We start from the raw sequence: 23,496 nt of genomic DNA on the forward strand, positions 1-23,496 counted from the left end.
GTACATCGTGTTTTGTTTTGACAAATAAAAGCCAGAAACTAGTCATTTTCTGCTGGTTGGTATTTACTATATTAAGAACATACATCAGAATTACTAGTACTCTGGACAGCTCCTTAGCAGAGTCATGAATTCTGATTTATGGGCTGTTGAAACTAAGTTGAAAAGCTGATTAATGTACTTGAAGTAGTTACTGTCCTTCATTCCCAAAACCTGGTTTCATTATTTGGGTGTTATTTTTGTTTAAAAGGGCATCTTCAGACCATTGAACTTGTAATTATATATGAGGTGGAATCTAATCCAAAGACTTTATTACTCAGTCAAAAGGATATATATTACTTTTTAAAATTAAGAAACCTAGATGAATAATTCAATAATGCTAAGTAACAAGTTAAAATTTATTGGCAAACTCACACGTTTTGCTACCCTTTAATGGTAATTTCCTTCTGACCTGGTTATTACATCCAGTAGATGTCAAGAGCTATATTTTCTGACCTTTGTCAAGTATACTATAAGGCAGAGATCTTGTAGGTTAGTGGGCTTGATTTCTTTTTAAAAGGCCCTTGTGGAATGCTGGCTTAAATAATGCCAAAGCTGCACTGAAGTATGTAGGTTTTTCTTTGAGTTTATAACACCTACAAGTTAAAGATTAGTTCTCTGGATGTTCACACAAGTGTTGCAATTGAATATTGTGTTTTGATTAATTTTCATTTAGTTGATATGCAGTGTGATTTTTTTTCTCGCAAAATTCGCTTATAGCAGTTGCAACTGTGTAGAAGGTTGCGATTTAAATAGCTATTGAATTTTTTTCTTAATCAGCGATTTATTTTATTCTCTTATGTGGTTAGCTCAGTTGGGTGGAGGGCTGGTTTGCAGTGCAGTTTCACACCAACAGCTTGGATTCAATTCCCATGGCAGCTGAAGTTGCCATGAAGGTATCACCTTCTGGTGATCCTCAGGTTAAACAATCACTGGTCATCTCTCTCTAATGAGAGAGCAGCCCTATAGTCCTCTTGGACAACTTTACTTACTTTGTTACGTAATGACGTCAAACTGGCTTTAGCCTTCTGACTACATCTGTCTAAATCCAAGGTGCTTTCCTTTAAACTTTTTTTTAATGTACCATAATAGGTGTGCACCTTTTCTTAGAGCTTCTGCTCGTTCTGCATCTCTCAGCATAATCATGTGATACTGATGTCATCGTTGCACTTCATCTTCATTTGTACAATTTGCTATTTGCAGGATTACATTTGAAGAAATGTGATAAAAGAAAATCTTGCCTGTGATGCGTAGAAATTCAAATACAAGAATAGGTTTAGGTTGAAGGGGAGTGGCAAAGACATGAAATACTTTAAGCACAAGGATGTGTTATTTTACTTTGAGGTATTTGGGTACTGACAGCCAGTAACGGGCAATGAAGATCTGCTTGCTGGTTGATCATAGAATCCCTACAGTGTAGAAGCAGGCCATTCAGCTCATTAAATCCACACCGATCTTCTGATGGGCATCCTATCCAGACCCACTTCCTTACCCTGTCCTTGTAACCCTGCATTTCTCATGGCTAATCCACCTAGCCTGCATGTCCCTGGACACTGGGCAATTTAGCATGACCAATCCACCTAACCTGCCCATTTTTGGACTGTGGGTAGAATCCGCAACACCTGGAGGAAACGCACATACACAAAGAGAAAATGTGCAAACTCCACACAGATAGTTATCCAAGGGTGGAATCAAATTCGGCTCCCTGGCACTGTGAGGCAGCCGTGCAACCACTGTGCCACCCAAAATGTGTGTGACGCATAGGAAATTTGGCAGTTTGGACTCTCAGTTTCTGCAAAGCTGTCTGAATCTTCACCCTTGGGCATTGCAAATGTCTAAGCTACTCTTGTACTGGGTCCATGAAGAGAATGGTTAAGAAATTCCAATTACCATCGGAACAGATTTGATTGACAGTAGTCCTCTTTTAGATAGCCTATTTACTTGGTGATTTTTGTGACCAGAATTCCAAGTCTCATGTGATCCATATATGTCCACTGGAGGAAAACATGAGAAATCTACTCTGCTGAGGAGCAGCATCACAAGCAGAGACTCATCTATTTTTATGACACTTGCTGCCATATTTCAGGAGTTAAATTGTTTAAATATTCCAAAACTACTTCGGCAGCAACTGAGGAAAGGTAAATGAAGGTGGTAGGATGGCAAGTGAGTAGATAAAAAGATAGTGTACCACGTGGATGAGGTAGCTCGTGTGCCAGACGGATGAGGGAGAGGGGGTACCAGGAGAATGGAAGAGTGCTTAGGGCAGGGTTGGCAATAGGCTATCAGGGTGCCATCTGGTGGCGGGGGGAGGTGGTGGGGTGTGGGGGGCGGGCGGCGTTGTCTAGTTCAGCAGATGGGGAAGCATCATTTAAGTTGCAGAGGTTGTTGGAGGGTGGGACTGTGAACAGTTTTGGGGCTGTCGGGTGTCAGAGCTGTGTGGGGGAGTTCAGGTCTGCCAGGCTGGCTCAAGTTGGAGAGTCACGTTGATTTGGAGAGGAGTGGAGTCGGATCCAGGAGTTCAGGCCAGGGTGGTGTCAGGTTTGGGGTGTTGGGTTTTAGGTCTATCAGTGTGGGTGGTAGTGCGATGGGGAGTCATTTTTGCAAGTGGCTTGGAAGGAACCTTGACAAATTGCATCGTTATGTCTTGTGGGTAATGCACACTGATGCCACTATGCACCAGATGTGGAAATAATGAATCTTAAGGTATTGGATGAAGTGCTAAACAAGCAGGCAGTGTTGTCCTGAATGGTGTGAGTCATCTTGAGTAATGAATATTCTCTCACCCTCCTGACTTGTACCTTGTAGACAAAGCTTGGGGAATTAAGTGGTGAGATAGTTGCCACAAAATTACTAACGTGTGAACTGCTATTGCCACATATTTGTGTGGTTGGCTTGCAGTTAAATTTCCAGTCAGATCTCAGTGATATTAATGGAGGATTCAGTGATGATGATGCCCTTGACGATCAAGGAGAGATGATCATTGCCTTGCACTTGTATGGCACAATATTTTATCAAGACTCCGTGGTCCAACACTTGGTACAATGAAGTCTTATTGTCAAGCGTAGTCACATTCATCTGGCGTCTTGAATTCAAGCTCTTTGGACAAATTTTGTAAAGTAGTTTGGAGCCAGGTGTTGTTGACAGAACCCAAACTGAACATTGATGAGCTTGTTCTGCCTGGTAGGAATGTCGATGCCACCATGCATTATTCCACAGATGAGTGAGAACAGATTGATGGGGTGATAACTGACCAGATTGAATTTGTCCCACATTTGTGGATAGGTCATAATTAAACAATTTTCCACATTGCCACATAGATGCCAATGTTGCTCCGCTGGAACAGCTTTTTTTGAGGATGGGGCTAATTCTTGTGCACAAGTCTTCAGTACTACAGCCAAAGTATTGTTGGAGATGATAGCTTTTGATGTATCCAGTGCACTTAGCCATTTCTAGAATGAATCAAATTAGTTAAAGACTAGCATCTGCAGTCTTGGGAACTTTAGGAGGCAGCACAGATAGGTCATCCATTCAGCACCTCTGGCTAAAGATGATTGCAAATGTTTCAGCTTTGGCTTTTCAACTGACTTCCTGGGCTTTACTATTATCAAGAATGGAGATGTTCATTTAGACCCACCTTCCATTATTGGATGCAGCAAGACAGCACAGCTTTAATCTATTGCTTGTGAATCACTTAGCAATGTCTATTATGCACATTGTCCAATCTCTGTGGTTGATTTTTAAGGACACACTTTTTGTGGTCACCGTAAGCTGTATTTGACTTGACAAAGAGAACTGCTCGTATTCCACCTTTATTTTGTTAATTTGAGCTTTAGCAGGTTACCCCTTCCAACTTCTTCCTTGTTTAGTTTGATCACCCATCCTTGTTCAAGAGACCTTTTGAAATTATCAGTTAACTTTCACGGTCCATCTCCATCTCAAATTGACACCAGGATTGATTTTCACATATTCTGGTAAGAGGGCTTTTGCACTGGTAGTATCTGTAAACGGACTGTACAAGCCAATTAGGTGGTTAATCCTATACAACAAAGGGGCTTTAAAAATTCAATTGCCCATTAACGGGAAAGCTCTCATACACACAGCAGCCCCAGAATTTTGTGATGGAACTTTGGCCTCCTTTGGCCAGTGTTGTCTGAAGCAGGACTGGAACTTTTCTGCCTCTGAACCAGTTGGTGTAATACTAAGCCAGTTGCTCACTTTTTTGTTCACTCATGGCATGTGGTTGTCACTGACTGGCCAGCATTTATTGCCCATCCTAGTTGCCCTTGAGAAGGTGCTAAGCTGCCTTTACCCATTGCAGTCCATGGGCTGCCAGGATGGTAATTTGAAGGAGAACTTGCAGAAGTTCCCATTTGTCTGCTGCCCTTGTCTTTCTCGATGGAAGTGGTTGTGGGTTTGGAGTGTGCTGTCTGGGGCTCTTTGGCTTCTTACTTCCTTGCCAATGATTGAATTAACTGTATAGCAACTAATTATAAAACATCAATGGGTTAGAAATTTCTTAAATATATAATTGAATGCCACCCTTGATCATGAAAAAAATTCACAAAGATAATTTACTTCCAAGAGTTAATCATCTCCTGTCAAAATGCGAAGCATGCAATTTCAGTTCAGTTTCAGAGTTAGAATCCAGGAAGTTTATTTTCAGTAAGGAAATTACATTTAAATTGAACAATTTTAGTCTCCAGTGAATGTAGAAAAAAGCTACATTGAGTATTCTAATAACATTGGGGGACAAGGGCATTCATTTTATTTTATTCAAAGAAATGCGAACTGCTGTGAACTCCCTAGAGAGGAGCTAACACAGTATGGAGAGCAAGAAATAATGAAAACTGGTCTCAGGAAAGAAATATGATAAATTTGTGGTAAATGAATATGAGTAGCAATCATGCATTTCATCTGATGCAAGGATTAGGGGAATTGCATCCAATTTTAATCCCACTTGTCTCCCTCTCTGGTCTTAAATTTGCTCTGGCTTATTGTGAAAAGTTGTAATGCTTGCTGAAATTCTCCACCTTTTTTTATTTTCTAATTACCACATAATATGGAAAGTAATATATATATATAAAATAATCTGTCATAAATTATCGTGCATCAAAGCAGTGACTTAGATTACCAAATTCCTGCCATACAGACAGCAATAATTGTACACAAAATATAATTTTGAACTAAAATTGTAAAATTAAATATCTGGGAGAAAAATTGTATCTATTTTCTATTCAGAAACTGCATTCATTAAAACTGCATTTTTTTATAAAAAGAAACAAATTTCATTGCTTTTGACACTTACTTTAAGCCCATTGCAACAGATTTATGGTACTTGTCAGCTTGATGAGTACTTTAATCCCAAATAAGAAAGTTATATGTTACATCACATAATTTCAGTTTATTGATTTTTAGATGATGTATGAAAATACGGTCATGTTTTGTGGATGAGTAAGGTCTTATGGTAACAGTTGTAGAAAAGAAGATTCTTCCAACAGTCTTGCTAACATTTTTCCTTTGATCAATGGGCTAATGTTTCATTTCATTTCCTGCTTGTAGTCTTTCAGTGCTTGAATTAGCTATTTATATTGTACTACATGTAAAGTGACTGCACTTCAAAAACAGAATTAAATATTCAACAATTTGAGGCATCTTTAAAATTTGGTCAGGTGCAATATAGATGCATTTTTTTGCCCTTGCTTGTAGTGGAGGGGAAATTCAAAACAGTTAATTACTAATGTGAGTGATTTTTTGCTGTCTAAGAGATCATGCAGTGAGTGCCTTAGCTGCCATGTTTATCCACAAAATAATGGTATCTACATTTTGAAAAGTAATTAATGGTCTGTTTTAGGACATTGTACTGATGTGACAAATGGGCCTATTTTGTAGTCATTTTATTATAGTAACCATGCATGGATTGACACCATGGCCCTTGGAGTACATGGTGTGCCGTTTTCATTTTAAGTGATTTTCTTTCTCTTGTCAAATTTTTCTTCTCATAAGGGCATTCACAATTCATGTGTGAAGCTCTGCAGTAAATTTAAATGATCTGTTTGCTTATGAGGCGCATGTCAGTTTGGTGTCATCTGACATGCATATTTGAACTTGGATAATGATCAAGAGCAAAAGCCCTGGAACAGCAGCAGCCATCATGTAGGAAGATGCAAGTTTTTTTTTCACCAGCAAACTCTCTGCAAAAGGAATGATCACTTAGTTCAATCATTTTGAGCATTGTAGGCCAAATGTTGAGCCCAATACTGGAAAAATTCCCTCCTTTTCCTTTCATAATGTCATGGGATCCATAATGTCCAGTAGAACGACCAGAACGTACAAAGACTGTGGAGCCAGTTGTAACACTGAACAGACTCAGACTTCAATTTTAACAATGTTTAAAAGACATTTACATAAGTACATGAATAGGAAAGGTTTGGAGGAGCAGCCATGTGGGAATAGTTTAGTTTGGGATTATGGTCGGCATGGATTGTTTGGACTGAAGGGTCTGTTTCCATGCTGCATGACTCTATGACTCTACATATAATGTTTTTGAACTTTTGGTACTGTATTAGTCACAAAGGTTCTGTAGGTCAGGAACAGACCTGATTACATTGCATCATTACTTGCATCAATTTTAAAAGGCTCATAGATATATTTGGCATATGATCATTGAAGGGTAGCATAACGATTTGCTTGCTAATATTTGATATTAGTCTAATAGTTGGACTTTGTATGTTCATTAGGAAGTGGCGTACATTAGAAGAGACAAGTTAGTCAATTTTATCTGTTTAAACTGTTAGATTATCATGGTCTACCAATGGATTACCTTAGGAAGTTGGAAGGAGATTCTGCAAGATTTTTCTTAAATTAACTCCTGAGGGAAGAACTTAAGATAAAACTAATATTACTGTTAGTATGGGATGATATGTTAATATGTTCCACAGTTGTATCATCTAATATATCGTGTGAGTGCAATGATCATTACTCATTTCACTTTTTGTGTCCACAAGTTGTGAACAATAAGACATATGAGTAAGTGTTGAATCTCTCTTCTTTAGGCCATGGTTTCCTGTCAGATGCTGTCAGAACTGGAAGAGGTAATCCAATATAAATTGGTTCCAGAGCGGAGGGAGATCATCAGACAAACCTGGTGGGAACGACTTCAGGCAAGTCAGCATTCATCTAATCTAATTAGCTTTGGTAATCAATCAGTGATGAGGTACACATTTGCCATTCAGCTCAGTTGAGCATATTATGGAGCTGCCTTGGCTGTCCAGGAGGATGTTGGTCCAAGCTGAATATTTTTCATTTTACACAAGGAGTATGAATGCTTGCAGGTAGAGTAGCCGAGCATAATTACAAGATAGCTGGGCTGGATTATATGGTCACCGCAAGTGGAATTGCTGGCAGGGTGTAAGTAAAATCCATTGCTTACCCACCGACCCCCAACCTTTATGAAATTTTGCAGCAGGGTGTGAAAGGGATGTTGAATGGCTTGCCCACCATTTGGCCTTTCAAAGCCCTTAAGTGACTGATAAATAGTCGCCCCAACAATGCGAGTATTTGACCCTTGACAGTAAGCCCACGTAATAGTTGGAAGTCTAGCAACTTCATTCATACAGGTTGATGTTGGGCAAGGAGTTTGATCACCATTGCAGCCCCCCACCCATTCCTGGGCTATTGGGGGCACCACTACAAAAGCCTGTGTTCCACACCATTCAACCCCACAGCCTCCAGAACCTAGCCCCCTAAAACAGTACGCTCTCTGCCTTATTGCGAACTCCTTGGATTTTCCTGGGATTCTTGGCATGGTGAGATTGCGTGTAATCCCAACTGTGGCCAGTGCTCCCACTGATACTGTGGGGACTGCCTTGTTAGCCAATCGATTCTTTCGAGATAGGAGCAGCAGTCTCGCCTTGAAGCAAATAATGTTGCTTTCAGTGTTAAATTGCTGCAAAAGCACCCATCAGGATTGTAATAGGGCTCACCCACCCTTAACATTTTAGTTCAAGGGGTGGAGTCCATGGCACCTCATAAAAATCCAACCCACTATATTACAGAAACTTAAATTTTTGTTATTTTCAACACTTGGGAAGAAATTGAGATTTGCTTTTGCTTCAATCAAGGATAAGGTATCATTATATACTCGTAATGTTTGTGTCAGAACCCCTCTTTGTAAGTCTTTACAATATTTTCAGAATCCTTCAGCTATTATTTAGTTCTCAAAACTCTGGACATTTTTTTAAATCTCTGTTCCCTGTAGAATTTATTTTGTATTATTTGATGAATGCAAAGTTACTTCCACACACAGTTTCAAAGCCAGGATAATGTCAGTTTGCCTTTTCTGGTGTATATTTGAAGGAAAGCAGAAATATGTTAAGACAAGTGCTCTATTTTATGTTAAAGAAAATTTGTAGAGTTTCTATTTAAGACACTATTCAAGGCTCGTTTACATACACCAGACTCTGCAAGTAAAAATACGCAGAGCAGTTGAGGCTGTTTTCAGTTCGTTTTTTACAATCAACTGATTATATGCCTAGTGCTGACTGCGTTTGAAGATGAATAGACCAAAAAATTCCATATTTCATAAGCCTTAGCTTTTCAAGTTTTAATTTAGTTTTATAGGAGTGTGTTTTTTCAATTTATTTTTATTTTATCCTTCCCTTGGCCACTGACAATTCTTTGGCAAGCATGGCCCAATGATGTAAGCCAGATTTGATGGTGGTGTAAGCTCTAATATGAAGTCTTTGGTTGCGTTTCTATATCACACTGCCAAGTTAATGATTTAATGTTCTTTTTCTCCCCTTGCTTCTGTCCTTCTCTCATAAAGGTATTAACTCATGTTGAGGTACAGTTTTAATGTTCTTGGCAGCCCTTTGGTACAGCGCTGTATTAACTGTTCTTTATGTGTAAATCACAGTGTCGGCATGCCGGTATTACTCCATTTTTCTATAGATGACTCCAGCGCTGTTTACACTTAACATCTATAGATCCACATTTCCAACAGGTGATAGCAGTCTAGTTTGGGAACTTAAAATGATTTACGAACATACGAATGAGAAGCAGAAGTAGGCCATTTGACCCATCAAGTCTGTTCCACCACTCAAGAAATATCATGGAGGATCTGTTTGAGCTTCGAATTCCTCATTCCCATTTACCCTGTATAAGTTTGATGTCGTTCCTAACAAGGATCTATTTATCTCTGCCTTAAATATATCCAATGATCCTGCCTCCATCACTTTTTGAGCCCAAGTTGCGCAAGCCTGTGAGGGAAAAGCATTCCACTCATTTCTGTTGTAAAAGCGTGACCCCTAATTTCAAAGCAGTGTACCCTACCTCTGGACTACCAACAAGATTAAATATCAAAGTTCCCTCTAAGCTGCATCAGCATGCCAATTTGCAGCATTAACTTTCAGTTTTGGAAATTGCTGCTGCCCTCCAGCTTTTCAGATCCTGCAACAGGTAAGAAAAAGAGAGGAAATGCTGGTAAAATACTTCTCATGTTAATCTCATCTGGACCATTCATTCAGCACCATACAAACTTCAATCAAATCACCCTCACTGTTTTGAATTTTATTTTTCCTCTCTATTCTGGACTTGTTTGGAATCAGTTGACTTAACACAAAAGTAAAATTTGGCTCTTGTTCAGTTTAATGCTACACCATTTGACACAATTACCTAATAAACCATAAGGACGTACTAGAACATTCCATTTGAAGTGTGGTCTTATCAAAGCTATTCCACAAAAGCAGAACTAACATATCATGAATGGTACAATTGGATCAAAGAAAATTAGAGCAAACTAGGAAAAATTGCAGGAATGCTTGAACAATTGTTGACACTTGTTCACTCATAACCACCTCTATTTCTTCTATAGGGCTGTCAGCAGATAGTCGAAGACTGGCAACGAATCCTAATGGTTCGCTCCCTTGTCATTGGTCCACATGAAGATATGAGGACTTGGTTAAAGTATGCAAGTCTCTGTGGCAAGAATGGACGTTTGGTAAGAATTCCATGCATAAATTGCTTAGTTTTAAGACAACAACAAACTCATTAATGGCTCAACTTTGAGTTATGAAAGTCCTTTGTTTTTGATATTGATCAAAATGTGATCCCATTACTTTGTGAATGAACTAAACAGCTGAAAAAATTAATGATTTTTGCTTTAAAAACAACACTGCTACAGTTAATGAATGTTCCTTCATAAAATTTTCATTGCGAATTTATCTCCAATTACATCGCACAAGAGGCGGTAAGACCACATCAAAAGAGCTATTAATTGAACTGTGGTGTGCAAATGCATTTCTATCCCATTTATTCAATTTGACCTTAGTTTTATACTTCCATTATAAATTTTCGCATATTTATCATATGGCATTTGTAAATGCGGCCTGTTGTAATTACACATGACAGTTCATCACAACTAGCATGAAGTTGTGAACAGAGCACAAGAAATTTACATTAGCAGTTTCCATTGTAAATGTGGCCATGAAAACTTATATTAGGAAAAGTTCAAAGGAAGTGTGCAGACTAAAATTTAAAACAAAAAATAATTAGTGATTTATTTTCTGCAGTTATTTTTCATATGTACTCTGAATGCAACCATTCTGTCTATAGGCTCTTGCTCATAAGACCCTGGTACAGCTGCTTGGTGTAGATCCTTCAAAGCACCTTGATCAACCTCTGTCCACAGTTCACCCCCATGTCACCTATGCTTACATGAAGTACATGTGGAAGAGTACCCGCAAGGTAGGTTACATCTCATGGTATATTGTATAGTAATTACTGCAGTAAGTTCCCATGAGTTAGTAGGTTTCATGTCGTTTCTTCAAAAAGTAATGGTTCCAAACAATTTTCTTTTGTCAAGAGAGAAATGTTAAAACATAGCTTAGATAAGACAGGATACATAGGAGCACAGGTCCTAAACATGAGTTAATGAAAAATAACTTCCGATAATTTCTCAGCCAAAAAAGTGATGAGTGTAATAAATTAAAAAGTATGATTTTAGTCTGTTTGGAGATTCCAAACAATAGGATGGTGGCTGAGGGGGTTCAACTAATGGAAAGCCAAGCGTAATTGGAACCAAAGACCTTTTCCCACCCTTATAATTCTTATAATTTGGAAGAAGAATTGCTTAATATTTTGTTCCTTCCTTTTAAATTGACTGTAGAACCTATGCTCTGTGTGGAATGATTTCTTAGTTGTTTCATCCTGATGATTATATTTCTGAAGAAGGGTCCCAACCTGAAACGTCAACTTTCCTGCTCCTCTGATGCTGCCTGACCTGCTGTGTTCCTCCAGCTCCACACTGTGTTATCTCATTATGTCGAGAAGTTATTTTTTGCATAACACATTAAATATTCTGAAATGAATTAGTGTTGCTTGTGTTGTATCTTGTCAATTTCAATGAACAATGATGGTTTTATCAGCTTAACACTGCTGATACCAATATTTGTTACCACCTGGCTAGGTCTTCAGCTTTATGTTAGAGTTGTTTCTCATTGTAACACATTACATTTTCTGAACTATAATTGAATAATTTCATTTCCAGGTGTGGGATTACTGATTTCAGTATTCCATTCTTTTGTTTTTGTACTTTAGTAACTAGGCAAATGTGCCTATTCTCCCAATTAAAATGAACATCTTAAACATATGTTTTTTTTCTCAATTGAACCTTAGTGTAGTGCTTTCATAGATCGTGTTTCAGTTCAAATTGATTCACAATCATAACCTCAAAAGAATAATTGTTCTTTCCGACAGACGGACATATATGTAAGTACACATTATTGTTATTACCTTTCCTCCAGTTTTCATTCTTCTGAATTGAGCAGCCAAGCTCACTGAAGGATTACGTAATCTCAGAAGTGTTAAAGCCCAGAAGGAGATAGAAGAAAAACATTTGGCCCATTGTGCCTGCACCGGCTTGTTAACCGAACATAGTTACCCAGTGCAATCTCATGCTTTTTCCCCATATACTTGCACATTATTTTTTATTCAAATAGTTGTCCAAAGCCCTCTTGAATGCCTCAATTGAATGTGAATGGCAAAATTGAGTGGAGCACACTACCACCTGAATGCAGTTCACTCATTTCTTTTTCAATGGTATCCTGGTAAAAATAGATCATTTTTAATTTCAACAAACCTATGCTAGCAGCAAAGCACTTGCGTTGCTCATTTTATACTAAGAGAATATTTTTAATCTGTTCAAGGGATGTGTGCTTCACTGACTGGGCTAGCATTTAATATTCATCCCTAATTACCCTTAAGAAGGGATTGGTAAGCTGCCTTCTTGAACTTCTACAGTTCATTTAGTGTAGGTACACCCATATGCTATTATGGAGGGAGTTTCAAGATTTTGACACGGTGACGCGGAATGAATGGTGAGATATTTACAGGTCAGTATGGTTTGTGGCTTGGAGGGGAACTTGCAGGTAGTGGTGTTCCTGTGCATCTACTGCCCTTGTTCTTCTGGATGGTAATGGTGAATTTGATATTTGAGGAGCCTTGGTGATCTTCTGCAGTGCTTCTTGTGATGGTGCACACTATTCCACTGGTCATCAGTGGTGGAAGAAGTGAATGTTTGTGGATGTGATGCCTGTCAAGCAATCTGCTTTATTCTAGATGGTGACAAGCTTCTTGAGTGTTGTTGGAGCTGCATTGATCCAAATAAGTGGAGTAAACTCTTGATTTGTGCCTTATAGTTGCTAGACAGACTTTGCAAATAAGAAAATGAGTTACTCACTGCAAGATTCCTGGCTCTGACCCACCCTCCTTGTCACAGTATTTATAAGACTAATCCAGTGAAGTTTCTGGTCAAAGATAACCTCCAGGATGTTGGCAGTAGGGGTTTTTGAGCAATGGCAATGCCATTCAATACAAGTGAATGTTAGCTTCTCTCATGGGAGATGGTCATTGTCTGGCACTTGTGTGGAATGTACGTTATTTGGTAGTTATAACTTGTCAACCCAAGCCTGGATATTGTCATTGTCTTGCTGCATTTGGCCATGGACTGCTTCACTATCAAGGGAGTCCCAAATGGTGCTGAAAACTGTACACCATCAGCAAACATCCCCACTTTTGACTTCATGATGAAGGTAATTGATGAATGTATGAAAAGTGGTTAGGCCTAGAACACTACCTTGAGGAACTCCTGCAGAGATGTCCTGGAGGTAAAATGATACAGCCAACTACCACAGTCACCTTCCTTTGTATTAGATGTGACTCTAACAAGCAGAGACTTGACTTTCTGATTCCCATTGAGTCAGTCTAGTTTTGCTAGTGCTCCATGATGCCATGCTGATTCAAATCCGATAATGATATCAAGGGCAGTCACTCTCACCTCCCCTCTGGATTTCAGCTCTTTTGTCCATGTTTGAATCAATGATGTGATGAGATCAAGAGTTGAGTGACCATGGCAGAATCTAAGTTGATTGTCAGTGAGTAAGTTATTGTTAAACAGACAATGTATGAAGTTTGCATATTCTGCACGCGTCTGCGTGGGTTTCCTCCCACAATCCAGACTAGGTGGATTGGCCATGCTAGATTGCCCATACTGTTCTGGGATGTGTAGATTAGGTGGGTTATAGGAGGATGGGTCTGGGTGGGATGCTCTGAGGGTCGGTGTGGACTTGTTGGGCCGAAGGGCCTGTTTCCACACTGTATGGGTTCTATAATTATCTTTTGCACTGATGTCTTCGGCTCCTCCACCATTCAGGATGTGGATAATGTGGAGACTCCTTCCTCCAGTGAGTTCTATAATTGTCCATCGCCATTCATGACTGGATGTGGCAGGACTGCAGAGCTTAGACCTGATCTGTTGGTTGTGGAATTGCTTAGCTTTTGCTGCTAATGCTGTTTGTCATACAAGTAGTCTACGTTGTAGTTTCACCAGGGTTGATACCTCAATTAGATACACTTGGCCCTGCCCTAGCATACTCTCCTTCACTTTTTATTGAACGTCAGGTTGATGCCCTAGCTTGTTAGTAATGGTAGAATAAGGGATATGTGCGCCTTATGTTTGCAGATTCTGTTGCTGATTGCCTATACGCCTCATAGATTCCCAATTTTGAGTTGCTGGATTTGTTCGAAATCTATGCCATTTAGCACAGTTGCCATACAATACAGTGGAGGGTACCTTTGTTACGAGGACAGGAGTTTGTCTCCACGAGGACTGTGCTGGTCAGTCTGACCAATATTGTCGTGGACAGATGTATTGGCATTAGGCAGGTTAGTGAGGATGAAGTCAAGTACATTTTTCTCTCTTGTTGGTCTTGTCATCACCTGCCACAGACTCAGTCAGGCAGTTAGCACCTTTAGGAATCAAATTGCTTGATCACTAGTGGTACTGCTGAGCCAATCCTGGAAGCTGATGTCCCTCACCCACCCAGAATACATTCTGCACCCTTGCCACCCTCAGTGTTTCCTCCAAACGGTGTTCAACATGGAGTACTGAATCATCAGCTATGGAGGAAATAGTACGGCATAGTCAGCAGGACGTTTCCTTGCTCAGGTTTGACCTACTGCCATGAGACTTGATGGGGTCCAGGGCAGATGTTGAGGACTTTGTTAATATTGAGATGAAGGAACTGAGGGCATTGTTGCTAAGTTTGATGATGACACAAAGATAGGCAGACAGACACATTGTGTTGAGGAAGCGGGGAGGCTGCAGAAGGACTTGGACTGACTACGAAAGCTGGCAAAGAAATAGATGGAATGCAATGTGGGAAAGTGTGAGGTTATGCACTTTGGTAGGAAAAGCAGAGATGTAGACTTTTTCATAAATGGCAAGACACGGCAGAAATCTGAAGCACGAAGGGACTCCGGAATCCTACTTCAGGATTCTCTTGAGGTTAATGTGCAGGTTCATTTGGCAGTTAGGAAGACAAATGTAATGTTGGCATTCATTTCAAGAAGCTAGAATACAAGAGCAGGGATGTACTACTGAGGCTGTAAAAGACTCTGGTCAGATTGCATTTGAATATTGTGAGCCTTTTTGTGTTTGAGGAAGGATGTGCTGGCTTTGGAGGGGGTCCAGAAGAGGTTCAGAAGAATGATCCCAGGAATGAAGAGCTTGTCATATAACGAGCAGTTGAGGGCTCTGGGTCTGTACTCGATCGAGTTTAGATGAGTGAAAGGGGTTGTGATTGAAACTTAGAAACTACTGAGAGGTCTGGATATAGTAGACATGGAGAAGATGTAAGAGAGACTAGAACCTGAAGGGATAACCCTTTAGAACTGAGATGAGGAGGAACTTCTTCAGCCGCAAGGTGGCGAATCTGTGGAACTCATTGCTGCAGAAAGCTGTGGAAGCCATCATTGATTGTGTTTAAAACAGAGGTAGATAAGCTTTTGAAGAGTAAGGAGATCAAAGTTTATGAGGGAGAAGGCAGGAGAATATAGTTCAGAAACATGTGAATCATGATCAAATGGCGGAGCAGACTCGATGAGCCGAATGACCTAATTCTGCTCCTACATCTTATGATCTTATGATCTAACTCCCTCACAACTCTATACCACTGTGCTGCCATATTTTCTAGTTGGACAGGACATGCATGATTCTATTGCCTCAGAAAATGAAACTCTTTCAGAGCAGATCCCTGGAATAGCTAAACTCTTCTAAATGTCTTGAATTAGCATGTTATCTTTTTGGAGGTCTCTCCTGATGTTGTGGATTTGGAAACTAGACTCTTTTAGCATAAAAAGATTATTGAACCCGTCAAGAAGGGTATGTGATGGTCAAGCTTTCTTGCTGCAATCTGCTTTTAAATAATTTTCTTCAAAGTAAAGGCTATCATGGACAATGAGAATCATTCCTTGTCTGTATTATTTTTGGATGTGTTCAGAGAAATGGGTACATTCCCTTCGATGCAGGATAAATTGGTTCTGAAACCCATTTGTGCCCATTTGTATAACAATTGTTAAAACGAGTTGGATGAATGGATGATGATGTGAGCTCTCTGATTATTTTGATTTATTAGAATAATTCTTAAATTTTAATTAAGGTTAGACCTCTATGATATTATAATTTATTTCTTTTACTTGTTTATTTATGTGTAATTTTTTTGGCTGAAGAAGCAGTTGTCCCAAAATTAATTTCTGAATGGACAATAAAGTGAGTTTGAATTATATTGAGTATGGCAATATGGAAGAACTGAGACAATATAAGGGCAGGCTTTCTAATTGAGTAAAACTCATAATTCTAATGTTGTTAATTTGCTTCATTAGATTCCTTTTCATGTTTTATTTAATTTATATGTTGTAACTGCTTAGCCAATAAAGTGCAGCAGATTGTCCAGAATCTAGATTGTCTAGAGATTGCTCTAGAATGGTCTTCACCCTTGATGTAAGATAATTAAAAAGCTAATCATGGAAAATAGAATAGCTGTTCTTAAAACCTGTCCCTGGCTCACTGGTCACCACTCGGAAACAACCCTTGGCCTGTCCTCCTCAGCCTCAGCAAAAAAGTGTCTAGCTTTGATCCTCAGCATCTGACAGACACCTTCCCAGTAACTCCCTGACCTTGCTTTTAGATCCTCCATTCTCACGTTGCTTCTTTGCTGAGTTTGTTGCTGACTGGTATTCTAGTCTATCAGCAGCAAGCATGAGAGAGAACCAGCCTGTGATTTAATAAGCAGCTCCTTACCATTTCCTTCAATTCTATTTGTGGAGCAGCTGTTCTTCAATTGGTCTTTCCTGTGACTGAATTTTCCTAGATACCTTCTGGATGGATCTCGCTGTCATCCCTTGAATTTTGAGTGGTGTTCCATTTGCTAAATGTCAAAACAACACCTCCAATTGTTTTCTTGCTTCCACTGAACTGTGGATCAGCTATTAAAAGGAAGACCCGGGTGGTAATGGTAGGGAGGTATTAAGACATTTAAGCAATATTTATATGAACACTTGAAACACAATAGGATACAAAACTATGGGCTAAGTGCTGGAAAACGAAATTTGAATAGATAGATGTTTGATCACAGGTGCAGACATAATGGTCCAAAAGTTTGTTTTCTTGTCTATAAAACTCTGATCCTCTGACTCTTAAGGTAGTTGCTGTGTGAGACCGATAGCTTTTAAGAAATGCTTCTATCTGGAATCTATGCCATCCTGAAATATGACTTCATTCACTATAATCTGACCAGGCTTTGTTGGTGTAAACCATGTTACTTTTCAGGTTAGGTATTGATTTGGCTGCATTGCCAACTTACTAGACCTCTCATCTGTACCAATTTCTTTTCTTTACCTCACTGTCCCCGCTACAAAAAAAATTAACTGAGTACTTTCTTAATAAATAGTTTGCTTTAACCTGTTAATATATTTATGTGACATGGTGGCTGGGCTTTTCATCTTGAAAAAAGAATTGTTAATGGCAGATCAAGCAGAGTTAAATACGAAGGTAAAGGATATCGGAAAGGTAAAGCCAGAGTGCAACTTTAAGATAAGACTTTTTGGGGTAGAGTAAGGCAAATGTAGAATTGGTAAAATGACATAAATTGAAGTAATTTACACATGGATTGGACTTTCAAATAGATTAAAGCCTGGACACCAGTCTACAGATAGTGGACACAATTGGTGGGCAGATTACAAATACGTATGGGCGAATCGAGTTTGGCCAAATGATGTTCAAGTGTATTTCCGGCATGTGCTCTGGATGACTTTGAAAAACATATCATTTACAAAAGCAGGCTGTTCCTGTTTCACTCAGCCTGTGTGCATCAGTTCCATTGGTGATATAAATAATATCTTCATGCCTCAGCATCACTATGCATAATTTTTTAAAATTTATTTGGAGGATGTGGGCATTGCTGGCCAGCCAGCATTTCTTGCCCATCCCTAGTAGCCCTTGAGAAGGTGGTAGTGAGTTGCCTTCTTGAAGCGCTGCAGTCCACCAGCTGTGGGTTGACCCGCAATGCCATTAGGGAGGGAATTCCAGGATTTTGACCCAGCGACAGTGAAGGAACACCGATATATTTTCAAGTCTGGATGGTGAGTGGCTTGAAGGGGAACTTGGAGGTGGTGGTGTTCCTATGTGTCTGCTGCCCTTGTCCTTCGAGATGGAAGTGGTCCTGGGTTTTGAAGGTGCTGTCTGAGGATATTTGGTGAATTTCTATTGTGCATCTTGTAGATAATACACACTGCTACTACTAAGTGTCAGTGGTGGAGGTAGTGGATGCTTCTGGATGTAGTGCCAATCAAGAGGGCTGCTTTGTCCTGGATGGTGTCAAGCTTCTTGACTGCTGTTGGGGCTGCACTCATCCAGGAAAATGGGGAGTTTTCCATCACACTCCTGACTTGTGCCTTGTAGATGGTGGACAGGCTTTGAGGAGTCAGGAGGTGAGTTACTCGCCACAGTATTCCTAGCTTCTGACCTGCTCTTGTAGCCAATGTGTTTATGTGGTGCATTCAGTTGAGTTTCTGGTCAATCATAACCCCCAGGATGTTGATAGCAGGAGGATTCAGTAATGGTAACACCATTGAATGTCAAGGGGTGGTGGTTAGATTGTCTCTTATTGGTGATGGCCATTTGTCAGCCCAAGCCTGGATATTGTCCAGATCTTGCTGCATTTGAACATGGACGGCTTCAGTATCTGAGGAGTCACGAATGGTGCTGAACATTGTGCAATCATCGGCGAACATCCCCATTTCTGACCTTATGGTGGAGGGAAGGTCATTGATGAAGCAGCTGAAGATGGTTGGGCCGAGGACACTCCCCTGAGGAACTCCTGCAGAGATGTCCTGGAGCTGAGGTAATTGACCTCCAACAACCACAACCATCTTCCTATGTGTCCGGTATGACTCCAACCACTAGACAGTTTGCCCCCTGATACCTATTGATTCCAGTTTTCCAAGGGCTCCTTGATGCCACACTTGGTCAAATACAGCCTTGATGTCAAGGGCTGTCACTCTCATCCCACCTCTGGAATTCAGCTCTTTTGTCCATGTTTGAACCAAGGCTGTAATGAGATCAGGAGCTGACTGGCCCTGGCGGAATCCAAACTGGGCATCACTGAGCAGGTTATTGCTGAGCAGGTGCTGCTTGATAGCACTGTTACTGACACCTTCCATCACTTTACTGATGATTGAGAGTAGACTGATGGGGTGGTAATTGGCTGGGTTGGATTTGTCCTGTACACAAAATGCAGGACATACTTGAGCAATTTGCCACATTGTCAGGTAGATATCAGCATTGTAACTGTATTGGAGCAGCTTGACTAGGGTATTGGCAAGTTCTGGAGCACAAGTCTTCAGTACTATTGCCAGAATGTTGTCAGGACCCGTAGTCTTTACAGTATCCAGTGTCTCCAACCGTTTCTTGATATCATGTGGAGTGAATCGAATTGGCTGAAGACTGGTATCTGTAATGCTGGGGACCACTGGAGGAGGCCGAGATGGATCATCCACTCAGCACTTCTGGCTGAAGATTGCTGCGAATGCTTCAGCCTTATCTTTTGCACTGATGTGCTGGGCTCTTCCATCATTGAAGATGGGGATATTTGTGGAGCCTCCTCCTCCAGTGAGTTGTTTAATTGTCCACCACTACTCACAACCGGATGTAGCAGGACTGCAGAGCTTAGATCTGATCTGTTGGTTGTGGGATTGTTTAGCTCTGTCTATAACTTGCTGCTTTCGCTGTTTGGCATGCAAGTAGTCCTGTTTGATGGCTTCACCAAGTTGATACCTCATCTTCGGGTATTCCTGGTGCTGCTCCTGGCATGCCCTCCTGCACTCTCCATTGAACCAGGTTGATCCTCTGTCATGATGGTAATAGTTGAGTGGGGGATATGCTGGGCCATGAGGTTACAGATTGTGCTGGAGTACAATTCTGCTGCTGTTGGTGGCCCACAGTCTTGAGTTGCTAGATCTGTGCGAAGTCTGTCCCCTTTAGCTCGGTGATAGTGCCACACAACACGATGGAAGTTATTCTCAACGTGAGGGCAGGTCTTCATGTCCTCAAGGACTGTGTGATGGTCACTCTTACCGATACTGTCATGGACAGATGCAACTGCAGCTGGAAGATTGGTAAGGATGAGGTCAAGTATGTTTTTACCTCTGGTTGGTTCCCTCACCACCTGCCGCAGACCTAGTCTAGCAGCTAGGTCCTTTCAGATCCGACCAGCCGGATCTGTAAACCTGCTGCTGAGCCACTCTTGGTGGTGGACATTGACATCTTCCACCCAGAGTAAATTTTGTTCCCCCACCATCATCAATGCTTCCTCTAAATGCTGTTCAACATGGAGGAGTACCATTTCGTCAGCTGAGGGACGATGGCATGTGATAATCAGCTAGAGGTTTCCTTGCCCATGTTTAAACTGAAGCCATGAAACTTCATGGGGTCCAGTGTCAAATTTGAGGACTCCTAGAGCAACAGGCTCCTGACTGTACCATTGTGCCATCACCTCTCTGGGTTTGTCCTGCCAGTGGGACAGGACATATCAGGGATGGTGTTGGTGATGTCTGGGATATTATCTGTAAGGTTTGATTATGTGAGTATGACTGTGTCAGGCTTTTGCTTAACTAGTCTGTGAGACAGTTCTCCCAATTTTGGCACTAGCCCCTCAGATGTTAGTGAGGAAGACTTTGCAGGATCGACAGGGCTGTTTCTGCCATTGTCTTTTCCGGTGCCGAGGTCAATGCCAGGTGATCTGCCCGGTTTCATTTCTTTGAGACTTTGTAACTGAATGGCTTACTAGGCCATTTCAGAAGGCACTTGAGAGTCAACCACATTGCTGTGGGTCTGGAGTCATATGTAGGCCAAGACCAGGTGAAGGTGGCAGATTTCATTCCCTGAAGGACATTAGTGAACCAGATTGTTTTTTCTGATAATCAGCAGTGATTTCATCGTGATCAGTAGATGCTCAATTCCAGACTTTTTTTCTTAATTGAATTCAAATTCCATCATCTGCTGCAGTGGATGCTCATGTTCATAAGGTATACTCATAATTGTCTAAGCCCAGAATCATACCGGAAAATGCTAGGCCTGATGTGCCCTTGGCAAACATGAAACGTTGACAAAGCTCAGTTGAGTTTGGATATTGCATTGAACTTCTTAAAGTTATCTATTCTGCCAAGAAATGCCATCTTTTCCAAAAAGGGCAGTTAAATCCTATAGCCCAGTGTCCCTTGCAGCTTTCACAGGTCAATTTCACCAATGTTATTGTGAGTGAACTGATTTGATAGCCTCTTAACTTATTATGATAAGCAAATACAAGTATTTCTACTTGTGGAAGAAGTAGGTGATCGAGCTTCCACAACAGATGGTTTTCCCATTCAAGAAATGATGCTTGCTGCTGATGTAACATGGAAAATTCATGAATTTGATTATAGTAACTTCATAATTGAGGCTATATGCTGAGCTGTCTATAACTTTGTTTCAATAATAAACAAATTCATACAACTATATTATTACCCATACTTACTCATCGCTTACAACAGCCTGCAAATATCTTTGCCATCCTTTCTTCCTATTTCCAAATCTAAACTGTAATTTTGTGATGGTTGTGAAATTTCTAATTGATGTATAAAGTCTACATGGTGAAGATCCAGCCTGGGCTCTTTGCCAGAACACAGTTAAAGCAGGAAAATTATGGGTGGAAGTATGAAAGTATTTTGCAACTGTAGTTATTATCCTACAATTATAGATGTTGGCAGAGAGGAGAAAATGATGCCTTATAAGCAGCTCCCATGAGTTTTAACTTTATCACTTTTTCTTTTGCCAATTTCATTTGGTTGCATTAACTTTCTACAAAAGTGGTAATTTTTTTTGTTGGAAGCTCTAAGTCAGTGATTATGATGAGTGTCGATGAAATTGCATTCTAACCTAGATTTGAAATGCAGATTGCTGGATAACTTCCTCTGTAGTTGCCAGGTCAGCTAAAAGGAGAAAAGGAAAAGAAGTTAGATGAAGCTATTCTTTTAAATTCTCTTGATATTATAGAACCTTACGTTGCAGAAGAAGGCCAGTCAGCCCACACTGTCATTCATCGTTAACTAGTGTATTCTTTGTGGTAATACTGCACTGATCAAAGTCCACTTGCCAACCAGTTAGTACTTTGCTCTTATAGAGTATAAATGTTGCTGTCCCTTTACTTTGGTTGGTCTTGCAAATTGCCATGATAAGTGCAAGATGAAAACCTTTGACAAAGTGAGTCTTTTTGCAGCCCTAAAAGTAGAATAATAAAGAATACAGGAGAGGTACGTTTTGACCTCAGCACTAAGGTAAGCCGTGTCAGAATGAGAGCAGAAAAGGCGGCACGGTGGCTCAGTGGTTAGCACTACTGCCTCACAGCGCCAGGGACCCGGGTTCGATTCCACCCTCGGGTGACTGTCTGCATGGAGTTTGCACATTCTCCCCACATCTGCGTGGGTTTCCTCTGGATGCTCTGGTTTCCTCCCACAGTCCAAAGATGTGCAGGCTAGGTGGATTGGCCATGCTAAATTGCCTGTACTGTTCAGGGATGTGTAATTAAGTGGGTTATGGGGGATGGGTCTGGGTGGGATGCTCTGAGGATCGATGGGGACTTGTTGGGTTGAAGGGTTTGTTTCCACACTATAGGGATTCTATGATCTATTCAATGATTTGAATTAGTGGATAGCAAAGTTAGTTTTGTGTCTTTTATTAAATAACTAATGAGGTATTGTGAACTGTGAGAAGAATGATGATAGTGATTTTAAGAAAACTTAATAGATTGATGGAATGCGTGCCTGTGACAGACAAAATTTAATGCTGAAAAATGTTAAGTCATGTACAGTATGTGGAAAGAGTTACAACCTACAACAAAAGGTGGAATTCCAAAGATGGTGCAGAAATAGACTTTCAAGTACATGTGCACAAGTTATTGCCAGTGCTGGAGCAGGTTGAGGAAGGGTTTAATAAGGTATAAAAACTGAAAGAACTGCAGATGCTGTATATCAGGAACAAAAACAAAGTTGCTGGAAAAGCTCAGTAGGTCTGGCAGCATCTGTGAAGGATAAAACAGAGTTAACGTTTCAGGTCCGGTGACCCTTCCTCAGAACTCATAGTGGCTGGGAAACCGTCAGTTTATATGCAGAAAATAGGGAGGTGGGTGGGGTAGTGAGTAAACGATGGGATAGACTGCAAAGAGAGAGAAAGACAGTTGGACACACAAAGGAGTTGCTAACGATCAGGCTGGGAGGGTGAGTAGTTGTTAATGGGGACTGTTAGTGACTAACAATAGTGGGTGTGTAAAGGCAGGCTATGTGGTAACAAGGCCTGGTGTATGGGGTAGGGGGCTTGGATATAGGAGAGTTTAGGCCCTAAAATTATTGAACTCCATGTTGAGGCCGGAGGGCTGTAGGGTCCCCAAGCGGGAAATGAGGTGTTTTTCTTCCAGCTTGTGCTGAGCTTTGCTGGAACACTGCAGCAAGCCAGAGACACAGATGTTGGCCAGGGAGCAGGGTGGTGTGTTAAAGTGGCAGGGAACAGGTAGTTCAGGGTCTTTTTTGCAAGCA

The 23,496-nt window shown here is 40.6% G+C and overlaps 1 protein-coding gene across 1 annotated transcript in view; it reads left to right on the forward strand.

Moving 5' to 3' along the window:
• mtor (mechanistic target of rapamycin kinase) overlaps positions 1-23,496 on the forward strand; it is a 358,206-nt gene that overhangs the window by 260,348 nt on the left and 74,362 nt on the right. Inside the window, exons 33-35 of the mRNA XM_048614903.1 lie at positions 7,089-7,196; positions 9,908-10,033; positions 10,648-10,779. Of these exons, the coding sequence (XP_048470860.1) occupies positions 7,089-7,196; positions 9,908-10,033; positions 10,648-10,779 (366 nt within the window). The remainder of the gene's footprint in view (positions 1-7,088; positions 7,197-9,907; positions 10,034-10,647; positions 10,780-23,496) is intronic.

The sequence above is a fragment of the Rhincodon typus genome, chromosome 31 (assembly GCF_021869965.1).
Source record: "Rhincodon typus isolate 14 chromosome 31, sRhiTyp1.1, whole genome shotgun sequence".
Taxonomy (NCBI): domain Eukaryota; kingdom Metazoa; phylum Chordata; class Chondrichthyes; order Orectolobiformes; family Rhincodontidae; genus Rhincodon; species Rhincodon typus.